A 15,966-nucleotide genomic window follows, 5' to 3' on the forward strand; every position below is an offset into this window, starting at 1 on the left:
ACCGCTAGGCAATGAGTTTGCTGCAGTTTCTTGTCATAGAGAACCAGGAGAAATTGAAGGATGCCATCTGTAGATTGGAGCCTTTCCCTGACCGCTCCGAATTTAAAGAACTACGATCCATACAGCACACACTTAAATACAGCGCTAGGACTTTCACACTGCGACAGGTAACATCAGCCCACTGGGATACAGAATCATAAAATGACACTGACATACAATCAAGGGGCCGGTTTGAATATTGATAGCTAGGAAACTGTTTAATATATATTCCCCCCCCCTTTTTCTTCCCAATTCTATCCAGCCTATTAACCCACTTTTCCGAGCCATCCCGGTCGCTGCTCCACCCCCTCTACTGATCCGGGGAGGGCTGCAGACTACCACATGCCTCCTCCGATACATGTGGAGTCGCCAGCTGTTTCTTTTCACCTGACAGTGAGGAGTTTTGCCAGGGGGATGTAGCATGTGGGGGGATCCTGCTATTCCCCCCCAGTTTCCCCTGCCCCCCGAACAGGCGCTCTGACCGACCAGAGGAGAAACTAGTGCAGCGACCAGGACACATACCCACATCCGGCTTCCCACCCCCAGACACGGCCAATTGTGTCTGGACGGACACCCGACTAAACCAGGGGTAACATGTGGATTCGAACCGGTGATCCCCATGTTGGTAGGCAGCGGAATAGACTGCTATGCTACCCGGACGCCCAGAAAGTGTTTAATTTAAAATACAGTATTGACTTCTTGTCAGTAACTATCTTTGCTCCCATTCCTCTGTCATCATAGCTGTAAGACAGACTTTTAAAGTACAGCGGATATTAATATTCCCTTTTTAATTTCAAGCGCATTGGGGGGAAATTACTACCCGAAAGGATGAAATGTACAAGTTACATTACAGTTGTTGTTCTTGATACCTTTGTATGTAACCAATAGCTTATTCCCTCCACAGGAAATAGCCCACTTCCTGTCTGTAACATCCTGTGACTCGTTGCCTCTGACCAGACTGGAGGGGCTTAAGGAGTTGACCAGACAGCTACATGAGAACAAAGGACAGGTCAAAGATCTACTCAAAGAGTGCCATGGTATGATGTGATTTGGGAGTTTGGGAGGGGTTTTATAGCAACCTGCTTTATAAACTTTAAATCTCCTCTTGAAGTTGTAATCCCGAAGAATGTAGCTTTCGCTTAATGTACTGACACCTATTGTAATACAAAGCAAGTAGAAGTTTTTAAAAAGAATCAGTTGCCAGTAGTTATGTCAGTACCTACACCACTGGGGAGAACATAAACAAACAAAACATATCCTCGAGCAAAGCAGTACCCACCAAGGTTAGACTACCCTGGGGCTCGAACCCAGGACCCAGGACCTGTGAGGCGACTATGCTAACCACTGCTCCACTGTGCCGTCCCAGAGGGGGCGCTAGTGCAGCGACCAGGACACATTCCCACATCTGGCTCCCCACCCCGCAGACATGGCCAATCGTGTCTGTAGGGACGCCCGAAACAAGCTGGAGGTAACACGGGGATTCGAACCACCGATCTCAGTGTTGGTAGGCAACGGAATAGACTGCCACGCCACTTGGATGTCATATAGCATAGTATAATATAATATAGTACATTATATTTTATCTCGTCTACCTTACAATAAATGCAAGGGGGAGCTTATTGATTAAAGAAATCTAATGCAGTGCTCAGAGAAAGTTGAATCCGTTCATCTGGACACATCACCATCATCAGCAGTCACTCGAAGTGAGTATGGCTGTCATCTGGAGGATGCTGTGTGTCACTGTTTAACGTGGGGAGACTGGTGCACAGACAGCCACCACATGGTCCTTGACAGATCTGGGTCAGGATCCAGTGGCATGGAGTCCAAGATGACAGGGGGCCCATTTCTGCTGCAGCTTTCATCTGCCTCCCCAGCTGTTGAGATGCTTCCCTCCGCCTGTTCCACCATTGAGGTCTTGCTTGGATTGCTCTTTGTCAGGGACCTCCCCCTTGACCTTACCGCCATAGGTGACCCTACCCAGAGCATAGCTTCAGACGGCATTGCTCTCAGGATGTCAGTACCACGCAAGCTTCTCCACCACAAGTTGACAATCCATGGAGAAGAATCTGGACACCTTTCCCTCTTCACACAGATGGCCTCTTTGACTCCTCGTTCAAACCAGCGTTCCTCCCTATCAAGGATGTGCACATCCTCATCCTTGAAAGAGTGGCCACTGGCCTGTAGATGGGTGGGGACTGTGGAGTACTGACCTGATGTGTTAGTTCTTATGTTTTATACCATCCTCTTGGCCAGCATCTGTTTGGTTTTCTTGATGTAGAAGTCACGGCAATCCTCCTGGTACTTAACAGCGTACACTATATTGATCTGTTTGTGCCGAGGGACCCGATACTTGGGGTGGACCAATTTTTGGCGCAGCATGTTTTGGGGTTTGAAAGCAACTGAGACGCGATGTTTGGAAAATATGCATCTCAACTTTTCTGAAACTCCCGCCACATACAGAATCACCACTGGTTTACGCTTAGGAAGCTGTTGTCTTCTCCTCTCTTCGATTGGCTGGTGCACTGTGTGGGCGTCTTCCTGGCTTTAACAAATGCCCAGTTAGAATAACCACACTTAACTAGGGCCTGTTTAATGTGGGATTTCTCCCCTTCCCCGGCCGCTGTGTTGGTGAGGATGTTGTCAGTTCGGTGGTACAGCGTCCTGATGACTCCTAGTTTGTGCTCCAGTGGATGATGAGAATCAAACCTTAAGTGCTGATCAGTATGTGTTGGTTTATGGTTAACATCAACAATCAAATGTCCCCCATCAACAATTAATAGTAATAATGATAATAATAATAATAATCCATTTTATTTGTGGGCGCCTTTCAGAGCACTCAAGGACACGTTACAGAACACAGTAAAAAAACAAGCAGCACTTTATCAGACAGTATAAAATAAAAACAAAGCAGGATAGACAATAAAAAGTTAATACAACAGATAAGTACAAAATCATCATCTGCACAAAACTTAATGAATTGTGGATCAGACTGAATATGCCAGTTTGAAAAGGTATGTTTGAGATGGGATTTGAAGGTTGAAAGAGAGTCAATGTTGCGAATTTCATGTGGGAGAGCGTTCCATAGGCGGGGGGCAGAATGACTGAAGGCTCTAGACCTCATGGTAGTCAAGCGGGCTGATGGTGTTGTGAGTTGGAGAGCAGAAGAGGATCTGAGAGTGCGGGAGGGCGTGTGGATATGAAATTGCAATTGCAAGTTCACAGTCTAAGAAGTCTAACCTGTCATTTTTCACATCCTCCCTGGTGAACTTGATGGGGTGGTCCACAGAGTTAATGTGGTCAGTTAAATGTGGTATGTCCTGAGATTTCATTTTAACCCAGGTGTCGTCCACAAATCTGAAACAATGGCTAGGTGGTGTCACTGTATAGGGCATTTGTAACTCTTGTTAATGGTCACGGCAATTTGCATATGAAACCAATCATTGTTTTCGGTCATTAGGTCACTGTTATTTATAAGGGTGGGGAGACCTGCAGTCAGTTATGCCCCTTTTCCACTGCCATGGTACTGCCTCAACTCGACTCTACTCGCTTTACTTCTTGGGATTTATATTTAAATAGATATAAATAAATATATTCTATTAATTTTATTTCATTGATTTATTTATAGTGGTATTTTCATGTCACCTTTTAGTATTGGCTCAACTCACTTGGAACCTCGATGGAGGCGGTACCAAAAAAAGTACCCAGTACCAGGTACTATCCCCTAACTTGCTCAATGGAAAACCAAAAAAAGTGAGTCAAGTTGAGTCAAGCCGGTACCATGCAGTGGAAAAGCGGCATTAGATGAGTGATGAAATGTTTTTCTCTGAATAAACACTGTGTCCAGATGAACGGATTCAAACTTCTGTGATTATTATTGTTATTATTATTATTATTATTATTGAGTATACATAAAGAAAAATTCAGTGGTTTTTATTAATATTTTCTTTCAGTCAGAATTAGCAAAAGTAAATTCTGACTGGAGTTAATGACATGCTTATTAAAAAGGAAAAAGGGTAATGCGATGGAAATGCTGAGCCATTTTTTGCCCTGGTTCAGCTAAAAATGATGCCAGTTGCTGGTATGTTTGGTTTATTGTTATGGTGAAGATTAGTAAGTGGTTTATCCCCACAATTTGTTGTTCAATGAATGATCTTCAGATTAACACTTTCAATAGAGGCGGGTATTGACTAAAATATGAGCTAGCGCAAACCAAGTGAAGAACGAGCGTACAGTAGAATGCAGAGCTACTGTTTGGGCCAGATGTGCTGTACTATTTATTAAATTGCACCCATTTGGCTTAAAGATGTACCTAAATATTTGATAAGAAATTTAGCAATTTATGTAGTGATTTTGCATTTATTATGTAACTCTTGATACCAAAGCAATGCGTTAGGCTATGAACTCCACAATGGTTCTATAAAACTCTAGCTTCAGCCCGTCCTGTCTTGTATTACCACTTTGAACCTCAAGAAGTGATAGTGAGTCACCGTAGCATCCGGTTTACCAAACCAGAGTATTTTTGTCATTTAAACTTAAAAAGTTCACAACGATTTAACTGTTGGGGGTAAAATTCTGAAAAAAGTCACACATCAACCTGCTTTTCTCAGGTGTATTGTCAAAGATTTTGGTGAAATGTGTTCAAAAACTGGATATAAACTGTTCGCATTTGTGGTGCCCCATAAGGGCAAAACGCAATGTGCTTCACCATATGTTGAACACTCCATCATATGTGTAAAGTTTTGTGTTGTTTCAATTAGAAATTAACAAGTTATGGATTTTTCATCAATTTCTTAGTAATTTCCTGCTACACTCAGCCCTTTAGCAAGTTTTTTAATCAGTGGTGTTCATGTTTTTAGACCGATCTTTCTCATTTATAGTAGTATTGTGTATCTTAGTTCCCCAAGGCTGTATACAAAATTTGGTGTTGATAAAATCACAATCAAAAAAGTAGATGTCACATTACTTGTTAGTGGTTTTTATTTTATTTTCTTCCATGTTTTTTTGTGTCATTTTTAACAATTTTATCCTGTTTTGTGAAGCACTTTGGAACCTTGTTTAGAAAACTGCTATATTATTATTATTATCACTAGAAGAACCCCGCTACAATGTAGCGGTTTGGTTATCCACCTGTCTGAATCTCCCTCCTCTTCATCCTGCCAGCTAACTGCCTTCCCCCTGCCCCTAAACCCCCCCCCACTCCAACTCCCTCCCCCCAAATGCTCAGAATCATCTGAAATGCCGAGAAAAGTGGTTTTTAGCCATTTTTAGAAAATGCATATTTTGCATAATTATGCATAATTATATTTTAATTTTCTGGGATTTTTCCCTTACTCTCTGAGACAATACCTACCACCTCCAAAAAGAATTAGGATCATAAGTGCTTTAGTTTTCGGTCCCGCTATCTACACTAACTAACACACACACACACACTAACACCACACACACACACATTCCGAAAATATATGAGTAGATTATTCACCTGTGCCCCTGTCCATAGGGTTAGTGGATGTGTCAGGAAGGGCATCCGATGTAAAATTTTGCCAAATCAGTATGCAGATTGACAAGACCGGATCGGTTGAGGCCCGGGTTACCAAGGGCTGCCATTGGTGCTGTGCCCTCACAGGGTACCAATGGAAACAATAAAATCTGTTGTGGTGACCTCTGAAAGACAGGAAAGAATAGGAAGGTGAAGAAGGCTGAGAGACAATTGTGGTTGGAGTGCAGCAATAATTTTCTCACCAATGAGAAAACCCAATCTTATTATTAATAATATGAGATAATATATTAATATTAATAATATATATTAATATTAGTATATGAGAAAAATAATGTTGATTAAAAAATGCTGAATCTGTAATGTCTTACAGCAGCATATATTCTTAGATAGGTTCACTCAAAACATTTTTTGTTGGGGTTGTAACCACCCACCCCTTCAAATCTATGCAGGAGGTACAGCTAAACATGAGACTAAATTTCAGTTTGTCGATGAGTTAGCGCAGGGTTCCCCAATTAGTTTTCTGCAAGGGCCAAATTATGTCAAGCATGCCAAGCCAAGGGCCAAAACATCCGTTTTTTTGGGGGGGGGGGTTATTTCATTGCACCAGCAAAAGTTGTTTTATGTGCAGATGTTTTTGCTGCTATTACGATTATTATTATTATCATTATTATTAGTAGTAGTGATGGTAGTAGTAATACTTTAGGCTTGGTATTCTTAAAGCCTGTGTTGAGGGTCACACAGAAAGAAAATGCACTCTTGAAACAAAACAAGTCCAAAACCCACCATTTAATTTAATAAAGAACTGTGTTAATTCATTAAAGATGATTTCTCCAGTTGTGCACCCAGGCAGAGAGGAAGCAAACAAAGTAGCTCCTCTCAAAAGGTCTTCCCATCAAAAAATCTGGCAAAGACAGATAACTGCTCCATATCGGTTCGGTCACAGGACGAGTCTATGGCTAGTAATATGGCTTCTGCTTTCTTCAAATCAATAAGTAGATTGGAAAAACACTCCTCCACTTAAAGTTCTACTTTTCTTGTTGCCATGTTAGTCGACAATGGCACCTGCCTTTAATAAACCCCACAACTGTTTTCTTGTTTTTCTTATCTTGACTTAAATGGGTCCTGCCAGACATTTGGCTCTCGTGGGCCAGACCTGGCCTGGGAGACGCTTATCGGGGTTCAGGGAGTTAGTGAGTTAGAAGCCAGGTTCATGACATGCTTCACATCTAAAAACAACAGCAATGGCACAAGAAATATAGGAAAATTAGCTAGAGAAAAAGTAGTAATAATTGCCTGAGCCCACACATAATCTGATGTCTCGTGTCCGCTCCTTTTTCTCTTCTACTTGAGGTACAGATTTATTTGCTGGAATATATATGCTACTGAAAAAAAACCCATACTTGATGCTTTTTCTCAATATTATCCTGCCTTTTTGTTTTTCAGGTGACCCGTCTGAAAGTGTCTTGGTGAAACTGGTTCTCAGCCTACTACAGCTCAGTAAACTAGCAGCTAACCACCCTGGAGGGGAAGATATTTTAGGTACAATGTCTTTTTGTTGACTCAGTAGATTCGAGTCAGGATGTTGTAGTTAATCAAACATTTGTGGCTTTATTGAGTACTGTAGTGTATGGTATTGTGTGCAAGGGTTGAATTTCACAGTGTTCTGATAATCTGACGATGGGAATTTCCATAGAGCAACCAAGAAGGAACACTTCAGGGGTCCGTTAGACAACTAAAAACCAAGCTATTGACACAGTATTAGCAAAATTATATTCAGCATCTGATCTGCAAGTTATTCAAAAATATTTCTTAACTTTTCATTTGTATTAAGAGTCTATCAGTGTCTTAAAAAAAAGCAGTTTTTAATTAAAGCGAACCAGCGACCTTCCGATTCGCTGGTTTGACCCCTGGCTCCTCCAGAGAGCATGTGTAAGTGTCTTTGAGCAAGATACTGAACCCCTAACTGCTCCTGGTGAGAAGGTTGGCACCTTACATGACAGCCTCTGCCATCAGAGGCTGTCATGTCGGAGGTGTGTTTGAATGGATGAATGTGAGGCATACATTGTAAAACGCTTTGAGTGGTCAGTAGACTAGAAAAGTGCTATATAACTGGATTCCATTTACGATTTACCATTTGGTGCACTGCTACACCACGAAGTCAAGACAACCGCTGTCACTAGTGTGGCTGTGTGTGTGTTTCCCCCTCAGAGGAAGCAGGGAGCTGTCTGGGAGAACTGGGCCCAATAGATTTTGCCACCATTGCTCTTCTCCATGGCAGAGAATCTCTCCATGCAAAAGCCATGGCAATCTTAGCCACCACCGAAGCCCAATGCCTGTATATCATCCTCAACTTCATGAATGATGCACTCATCCACCACTGGTAGAGTAAATCCTAAAACTCCTATTCTGTTGATTATGATGATGATGATGATGATGATTATATTGATAATAATCATAATAATGACAATAATGTAGTGCATTTTTTTCCAAACCTATAAGCCTATGTCTAGGTACAGCCTGTTTTTTTATTTATTTTGTGTGTGTGTGTGTGTGTGTGTGTGTGTGTCCGCAGCTAATCTCGTATACTACTGGACCTATCAGCCTAACATTTTTTTGCAGTTATAACTCCCACCCCGTGGTCCCAACACCTGTGGGGATGAGCATTAGGGTAGGGTGGAATGCAGGCTGGGTGGTAGCCAAAGGCGAGGACCAGGGCGTGCCAACTTTCAGCATCGCAGACTGGTCCTCAGGATGTGGAACGTCACCTCTCTGGCAGGGAAGGAGCCTGAGCTGGTGCAGGAGGTGGAGTGGTACCAACTAGATCTAGTTGGGCTTACCTCCACACATAGCATGAGCGCTGGTACCAAATTCCTGGAGAGGGGCTGGACTCTTTACTTTTCTGCAGTTGGCCAAGGTGACAGGCGCCGGGCAGGTGTGGGGATACTCACAAGTCCTCAGTTGAGTGCTGCCATGTTGGAGTTCTCCTCAGGAAATGAGAGGGTCGCCTCTATACAACTGCGAGTCGCTGGGGGGAAGGCTTTGACTGTTTTGTGTATGCTTATGCACTGAATAGCAGTTTGGAGGCCTTCTTGGAGTCTCTGGGTGGTGTTTTGGATAGTGTTCCGCCTGGGGACTCTATAGTTCTGCTGGGGGACTTCAACGCTCACGTGGGCAACAATGGAGATAGCTGGAGGGGCGTGATTGGGAGGAACGGCCTCCCCGATCGGAAACTGAGCGGTGCCCTGTTATTGGACTTCTGTGCGAGTCTTGGATTGGCCATAACAAACACCATGTTCGAATATAAGGTAGTTCATAAGTGTACTTGGTACCAGAACACCTTAGGCCGAAGATCAATGATAGACTTTGTGGTCGTATCATCAGATCTGCGGCCTTATATTTTGGACACTCAGGTCAAGAGAGGAGCAGAGCTGTCAATTGATCACCACCTGGTGGTGAGTTAGATTAGATTAGATTAGATTAGATTAGATTAGATTAGATTAGATTAGATTAGATTAGATGGTTTTAGTAACCACACGACCAAGGCCGGTGGAATTTGTTTTCAGTACACATTAAACTCTGCAGCACAATACTACATGGACAACAATAGACACTCCACATAGTATTATCACGAACAATACAGTTACACTATAGCAGAAACAAACATATCACACATAACAATTAGGTGAAAGGTGGTATGCATGCCAGTGGTGTGTGAGGAGGGGACTATAGGGAGGAATTCAGAGTCGTGATGGCGAGGGGGAAAAAACTGTTTGTGAAGCATTTAGTCTTAGTGGACAGTGACCTGTAGGGAAGGAGCTGGAAGAGGTGATGATCAGGATGTAAGGAGTCAGAGATAATCTTCTGTGCTCACTTTAAAGTCCAGTCCAGTCTTTACAGATGGCGGGGAAGGCTGCTGGACAGACCTGGCAAACCCATACATGTAGTGAGGGTGAACTGGGAACGTCTGGCGGAGGCCCCTGTTCGTGAGGTCTTCAAGTCCCACCTCCGGAAGAAATTCTTGTGTGTCCCAAGGGAGGCTGGGGACATGGAGTCTGAGTGGGCCATGTTCAAAGCCTCTACTGCAGATGCGTCAGGTAGGAGCTGTGGTCATAAGTTCATTGGTGCCTGTCAAGGTCAGAACCTAAGAACCCGCTGGTGGACACCAGTGGTGAGGAAAGCCGTCGGGCTGAAGGAGCAGGCCTTTCGGGCTTGGTTGGCCCAGGGGTCTCCTGAAGCAGCAGACAGGTACCGAGAGGCCAGAAGGGCTGCGGCTGTGGCGGTCACGGAAGCAAAAACTCGGGTGTGGGAGGAGTTGGCGAGACTATGGAGGATAACTTTTAGTTGGCCTCGAACCATCCGGCAACTCAGGAAGGAGAAACTGTTGACCCAGACTGGGGATGTTGTCGGGTGGTGGAAAGAACCCTTTGAGGAGCTCCTGAACCCGGCTAACACGTCCTCAGTGGAGGGGGTAGAGTCTGAAGACTCGGGGGAAGCCCCACCCATATCCGTGGCAGAGGTCTCTGAGGTAGTTAAGAAGCTCCTTGGTGGCAAGCCGTCGGGTGTGGATGAGATTCGCCCTGAGATGCTGAAGGCTCTGGACATTTTTGGCCTTTCTTGGCTCACACACCTCTTCGGTGTTGTGTGGAAGTCAGGGACAGTACCTGTGGAGTTGCAGACTGGGGTGGTGGTTCCCATATTTAAAAAAGGGGACCGGAGGGTGTGCTCCAATTATCAGGACATCACACTGCTCAGCCTCCCTGGCAAAGTCTACTCTAGAGTGCTTGAACAGAGTCTCCAACCGATTGTTAAACCTCGGATCCAGGAAGAACAATGCAGATTCTGTCCTGGCTGTGAAACAACGGACCAACTCATTACCGTTGCAGAAGTCAGTGGTGCCAGCAGCTGTAATCCTGTATGCACCGTGCGTACATTTTTTTTATGATTTTGTTTGTTTGGGTTTTTTTTGCCACTCACGCTGTTTGACGCAAATACATTTGAAGGCCGATGATTAGTGTTACTGTCACTGGCTAATAGCGCACAGTACCGTGCGTACAGGATTACGGCTGCCGGCGCCACTGGTGGAAGTGCTGAGGGAATCATAAGAGTTTGACCAGCCAGTCTACATGTGTTTTGTGGACTTGGAAAAGGCTTATCACCATGTACCCCGGGGCACTCTGTGGGGGGTACTGTGGGAGTATGAGGTACCAGGGCAGTTGCTAAAAGCCATCCGGTCGTTGTATGACCAAAGTGAGAGCTGTGTCCATATTCTCTGCATAAAGTTAAACACGTTTTCGGTGGGTGTCGGACTTGGCCAAGGTTGTCCCTTGTCTCCCATTCTGTTTGTGATATTCATGGACAAGATCCCAAGTCGCAGCCAAGGTGAAGAGTGTGTCCGTTTTTTGGAACCCAGAATTGCATCTCTGCTCTTCGCAGATGATGTGGTTTTGTTGGCTTCATCAGGACGTGACCTCCAGCATGCACTGGGGCAGTTTGCAGCTGAGTGTGAAATGGCCGGGATGAGGGTCAGTACCTCCAAATCTGAGGCCACTCTCTACTGGAAAATTGTGGGTTGCTCCCTCCGGGTTGGGGATGAATTGTTGCTTCAAGTGAAGGAGTTCACATATCTCAGGATCTTGTTCATGAGTGAGCGTAGGATGGAGCGGGAGATTGATAGGGAGATTGGTGCAGCACTAGCAGTAATGCAGACATTGTACCGGAATGTTGTGGTGAAGAGGGAGCTGAGCTGGAAGGCAAAGCTCTCAATTTACCAGTCAGTCGTCGTTCCAACCCTCACCTATGGTCATGAGCTTTGGGTAGTGACTGAAAGTGAGATCGCGGACACAAGCGGCTGAAATGAGTTTCCTCCATAGGGTGTCTGGGCTCAGCCTTTGAGGTAGGGTGAGGAGCTTGGGCATTTGGAGGGAGCTCGGAATAGAACCGCTGCTCTTTCGCGTCGAAAGGAGCCAGTTGAGGTGGTTCGGGCATCTGTTTAGGATTCCTCCTGGGCGCCTTCCTGTGAACGTTTTCCGGGCACGTCCAACTGGGAGAAGACCCCAAGGTAGACCCATAACTCACTGGAGGGACTACATGTCCAATCTTGCCTTGGAATGCCTTGGGATCCCCCAGGAGGAGCTGGAGGGTGTCGCTGGGGAGAAGGATGTCTGGAGTGCCCTACTTAGCTTGCTGCCACTGCGACCCAACCCCGGAGAATCGGCTGATGATGAGATGAGATGAGATGAGATGAGAAGAGTTATAACTCTATGATCAGGAACCTTTCTTGGTTGCAGTGATTCAGAAGCTTTCAAAAATGTATTTAACGCTACAGCCGCTCACTCTCTTCATTCACTCTCTAGCTCGCTCGACCAACGCTGCTCAGTCACTGCCATTGGCATGTGTGATTCGCATACGCCGTTGACTAGGATCAGGCAGTGACATGATCAAAACTTATTAAAATAATTTTGGCAATTCAGAAAATGTGAAAGTTATAAAGGAACAACTTCCTCTTTTCTTTTCGCTGCCGGAAAGTGCAAGATCATATTAGACTTGGTCACATTCATGTGAGGGTCTGCCTAGGAGGCTGTGCATCCACAGACTGACAGGCAAAACATTTTTATTAAGTGGATTTTTTAGCTTGAGCGCTGCACATTAATTTTTTTTCCATAATTCCCATTCAGTCCACTAGGGCCCTGCGCAAAAATCTTATAATGACAGGAAAAACTTTTTTTTCTGTCTATGTGTGCTTGTATCCGTCTGCTGCTAATCTCGCAATTTACTGTGCCTGTCAGTCTAATAATTTTTTTTGTATACAGTTATGACTGTAGAGTTAAAGACCTTTCGTGGTTGCAGTTATTCAAAACCTTTGAAAAACCTGTTTTAAAACTCAATTGATTGCTATCTCCTCAGCTGGTTTTTCGCCTAAGTTCGAGCAACAGAGAAGGGGAGATATGCAGGTAGGGCCACCGTAATTGCCCTTCTCCCAGTAGGCGCAAAAAGTGGTGGTTTGTCGCCAAGTCCGAGCAAAGGAGAAGGGGAGATACACTTGGCAGGGATCTGCCAAGTGCACTGAGTGCACAGCTCTAGTGATTTTTTTAAAAAAAATTTATTTAAGGAAACTACTTCAATATAGCTAACTGTTAATATGCTGTGACAACAGAGTCAGTATCAGCATCGTGACTGCTACTCATATTGACTGCTGCTCCATACTGTCCTGTGCTTTTCCAGTATTGAGGTAAGGCAGGCCGCAGCTCGGTGTGTGAAGAACATTCTGGCCACTAAGTCCGCAGCTGACTTCTGGGACCAACACAAAAACAGCGGAGACCCCATGCTGCCCTACCTCAATCCCTTTAGAACAGCAAGGAAGAAGGTATTGTGTGTGTGTGTGGGGGGGGTGTTAGTCATGTGGTTTACAGTCTAACTGAACAAATCATTTATATCAAATACTTGTTCTTAGCCTATCTCCAGCCCCTCACGTTTTGAAAAAGGTGAGAAGGGGCACCCCGGTGGCTCACCTGGTAGAGTGCTTACCAGGTATTAGGGCTGAGTCCTTACTGTAGTGGCTTGGGTTTGAATACAGCTGAGGCCCCTTGCTTCATGTTATCCACTGTCTCTCCCTTGACTTTCCTGTCACTTTCGACTGTCACTGTCAAATAAAAGTGGAAATGACAAAAAAAAAAATCTTAAAAAGAAAAAGGTGAAAAAAGGGGCGGAGAGCAAGTGAAAATTAGGGGTGAACTCGGGGCTGAAGGTGGCTGTGCTGTAGTAGAATATCCCGCCCCAGCTTCTCAGAAGTATACCTAGAGAGTTAAGCCAGGTTTACCCAATGCGGAATGGCTGCGGAATGGCTGTGAAGCATTGTCTGCTACAATTTGTTGCCCATGTTAGTAGCTTAGTGTGTTCACTCTGGCTGTGCAACATGCACGTATTCCACGTTGAATAAAAATATTGTCTTTTTCAATTCAATTCAGTTCAATTCAATTCAGTTTATTGTCATTAAAAAAAATGTGCAGGCACATGTTAAAAATGAAATGAGGGCTGTGGCTTCACCAAACAGTGCAAGACAGACACAGACAAACACAGCAAACACAGTATACACACATGAATCAGTGTGTTCTTGCAACCCGCTCGTCATGTGGCTGGGAGGTTCGTATCCCAGACTCGCCGTAGCCGGTCACGGCCAGAGCGTCCACGGGGTAAGGCATTCATTAGGCCACCCTTACCCGAGGGATAGTGGGTGTAGATTGGTGTAGTTTTCAGGGACTCGTCGTTCTCCAGCGACCCCTCTGGCCCACCCGCATGCCTGCAGCCAAGCAACTGAAAGCATTCTCCCTACGCCTCCTTCGCGGCCTGAAGGTGATGCAATCCATGCGAGGCTGCAGCGTGTAAAATAGCGAGAGCAGCCGACACGAGTTGAAGGAAGCTGGTGTTACGACTATCTCCTTCCTGTGGAAACGTGAGCCAGGGGAGTTATTCGACACGAGTTCCAGCCGTATGCCATTGGGTTAATCGGGTGAGATAAGGGGAAAAACTAGAAATAAATTTATTTTTAAAAAAAGCACATACTATATATATATCATATCTTAGATATGATATAGATAGATAGATAGATAGATAGATAGATAGATAGATAGATAGATAGATAGATAGATAGATAGATAGATAGATAGATAGATAGATATAGATATACAGTGCACCCGGAAAGTATTCACACCCCTTCACTTTCCCCACATTTTGTTATTTTACAGCCTTATTCCAAAATGGATTAAATTCCTTTTTTTTCTCATCAATCTACATACAATACCCCATAATGTCAAAGTGAAAAAGGTTTTGTAGAAATTTTTGCAAATTTATTAAAAATAAAAAACTGAAATATTGCATGTACATAAGTATTCACACCCTTTGCTATGACACTCAAAATTGAGCTCAGGTTCATCCTGTTTCCACTGATCATCCTTGAGATGTTTCTACATCTTGATTGGAGTCCACCTGTAGTAAATTCAATTGATTGGACATGATTTGGAAAGGCACACACCTGTCTATATAAGGTCCCACTGTTGACAGTGCATGTCAGAGCAGAAACCAAACCATGAAGTCAAAGGAATTGTCTGTTGACCTCCGAGACAGGATTGTATTGAGGCACAGATCTGGGGAAGGGTACAAAAAAATGTCTACAGCTTTGAAGGTCTCGAAGAGCACAGTGGTCCCCAACATTCGTAAATGGAGGAAGTTTGGATCCACCAGGACTCTTCCTAGAGCTGGCCGCCCAGCCAAACTGTGCAATCGGGGGAGAAGGGCCTTGGTCAGGGAGGTGACCAAGAACCCGATGGTCACTCTGACAGAGCTCCAGCATTCCTCTGTGGAGATGGAAGAACCTTCCAGAAGGACAACCATCTCTGCAGCACTCCACCAATCAGGCCTTTATGGTAGAGTGGCCAGACGGAAGCCTCTGCTGAGTAAAAGGCACATGACAGTCCGCTTGGAGTTTGCCAGAAAGCACCTAAAGGACTCTCAGACCATGAGAGAAACAAGATTCTCTGGTCTGATGAAACCAAGATTGAACTCATTGGCCTGAATGCCAAACGTCATGTCTGGAGGAAACCAGGCACCTCTCATCACCTTGCTAATACCATCCCTACAGTGAAGCATGGTGGTGGCAGCATCATGCTTTGGGGATGTTTTTCAGCGGCAGGAACTGGGAGACTAGTCAGGATTGAGGGAAAGATGAATGGAGCAAAGTATAGAGAGATCCTTGATGAAAACCTGCTCCAGAGCACTCAGGACCTCAGACTGGGGTGAAGGTTTACCTTTCAACACGACAACAACCCTAAGCACACAGCCAAGACAACAAAGAAGTGGCTTCGGGACAAGTCTGTAAATGTCCTTGAGTGACCCAGCCAGAACCCAGACTTGAACCCCATTGAACATCTCTGGAAAGACCTGAAAACAGCTGTGCAGCGACAATCCCCATCTAACCTTACAGAGCTCGAGAGGATCTGCAGAGAAGAATGGGAGAAATACCCCAAATATAGGTGTGCCAAGCTTGTGGCTTCATACCCAAGAAGACTTGAGGCTGTAATCGCTGCCAAGGGTGCCTCAACCAAGTACTGAGTAAAGGGTGTGAATACTTATGTACATGCAATATTTCAGTTTTTTATTTTTAATACATTTGCAAAAATTTCTACAAAAACCTTTTTTGCTTTGTTATTATGGGGTATTGTATGTAGATTGATGAGAAAAAAAGGAATTTAAACCATTTTGGAATAAGGCTGTAACATAACAAAATGTGAGGAAAGTGAAGAGGTGTGAATACTTTCCGGATGCACTGTAGATATATATATATATATATATATATATATATATATATATATATATATATATATATATATATATATATATATGGCTATGGCTATACAGGCTATACTGTACCACCCAGC

At 44.3% G+C, this 15,966-nt stretch overlaps 1 protein-coding gene across 1 annotated transcript in view; it reads left to right on the forward strand.

Moving 5' to 3' along the window:
- The window catches only part of atm (ATM serine/threonine kinase), a 137,230-nt gene that overhangs the window by 62,194 nt on the left and 59,070 nt on the right, over positions 1-15,966 (forward strand). The window contains exons 31-35 of the mRNA XM_056283044.1: positions 9-167; positions 944-1,076; positions 6,980-7,075; positions 7,745-7,916; positions 12,758-12,899. Coding sequence (XP_056139019.1) covers positions 9-167; positions 944-1,076; positions 6,980-7,075; positions 7,745-7,916; positions 12,758-12,899 — 702 coding nt within the window. The remainder of the gene's footprint in view (positions 1-8; positions 168-943; positions 1,077-6,979; positions 7,076-7,744; positions 7,917-12,757; positions 12,900-15,966) is intronic.

The sequence above is a fragment of the Lampris incognitus genome, chromosome 7 (assembly GCF_029633865.1).
Source record: "Lampris incognitus isolate fLamInc1 chromosome 7, fLamInc1.hap2, whole genome shotgun sequence".
Taxonomy (NCBI): Eukaryota; Metazoa; Chordata; class Actinopteri; order Lampriformes; family Lampridae; genus Lampris; species Lampris incognitus.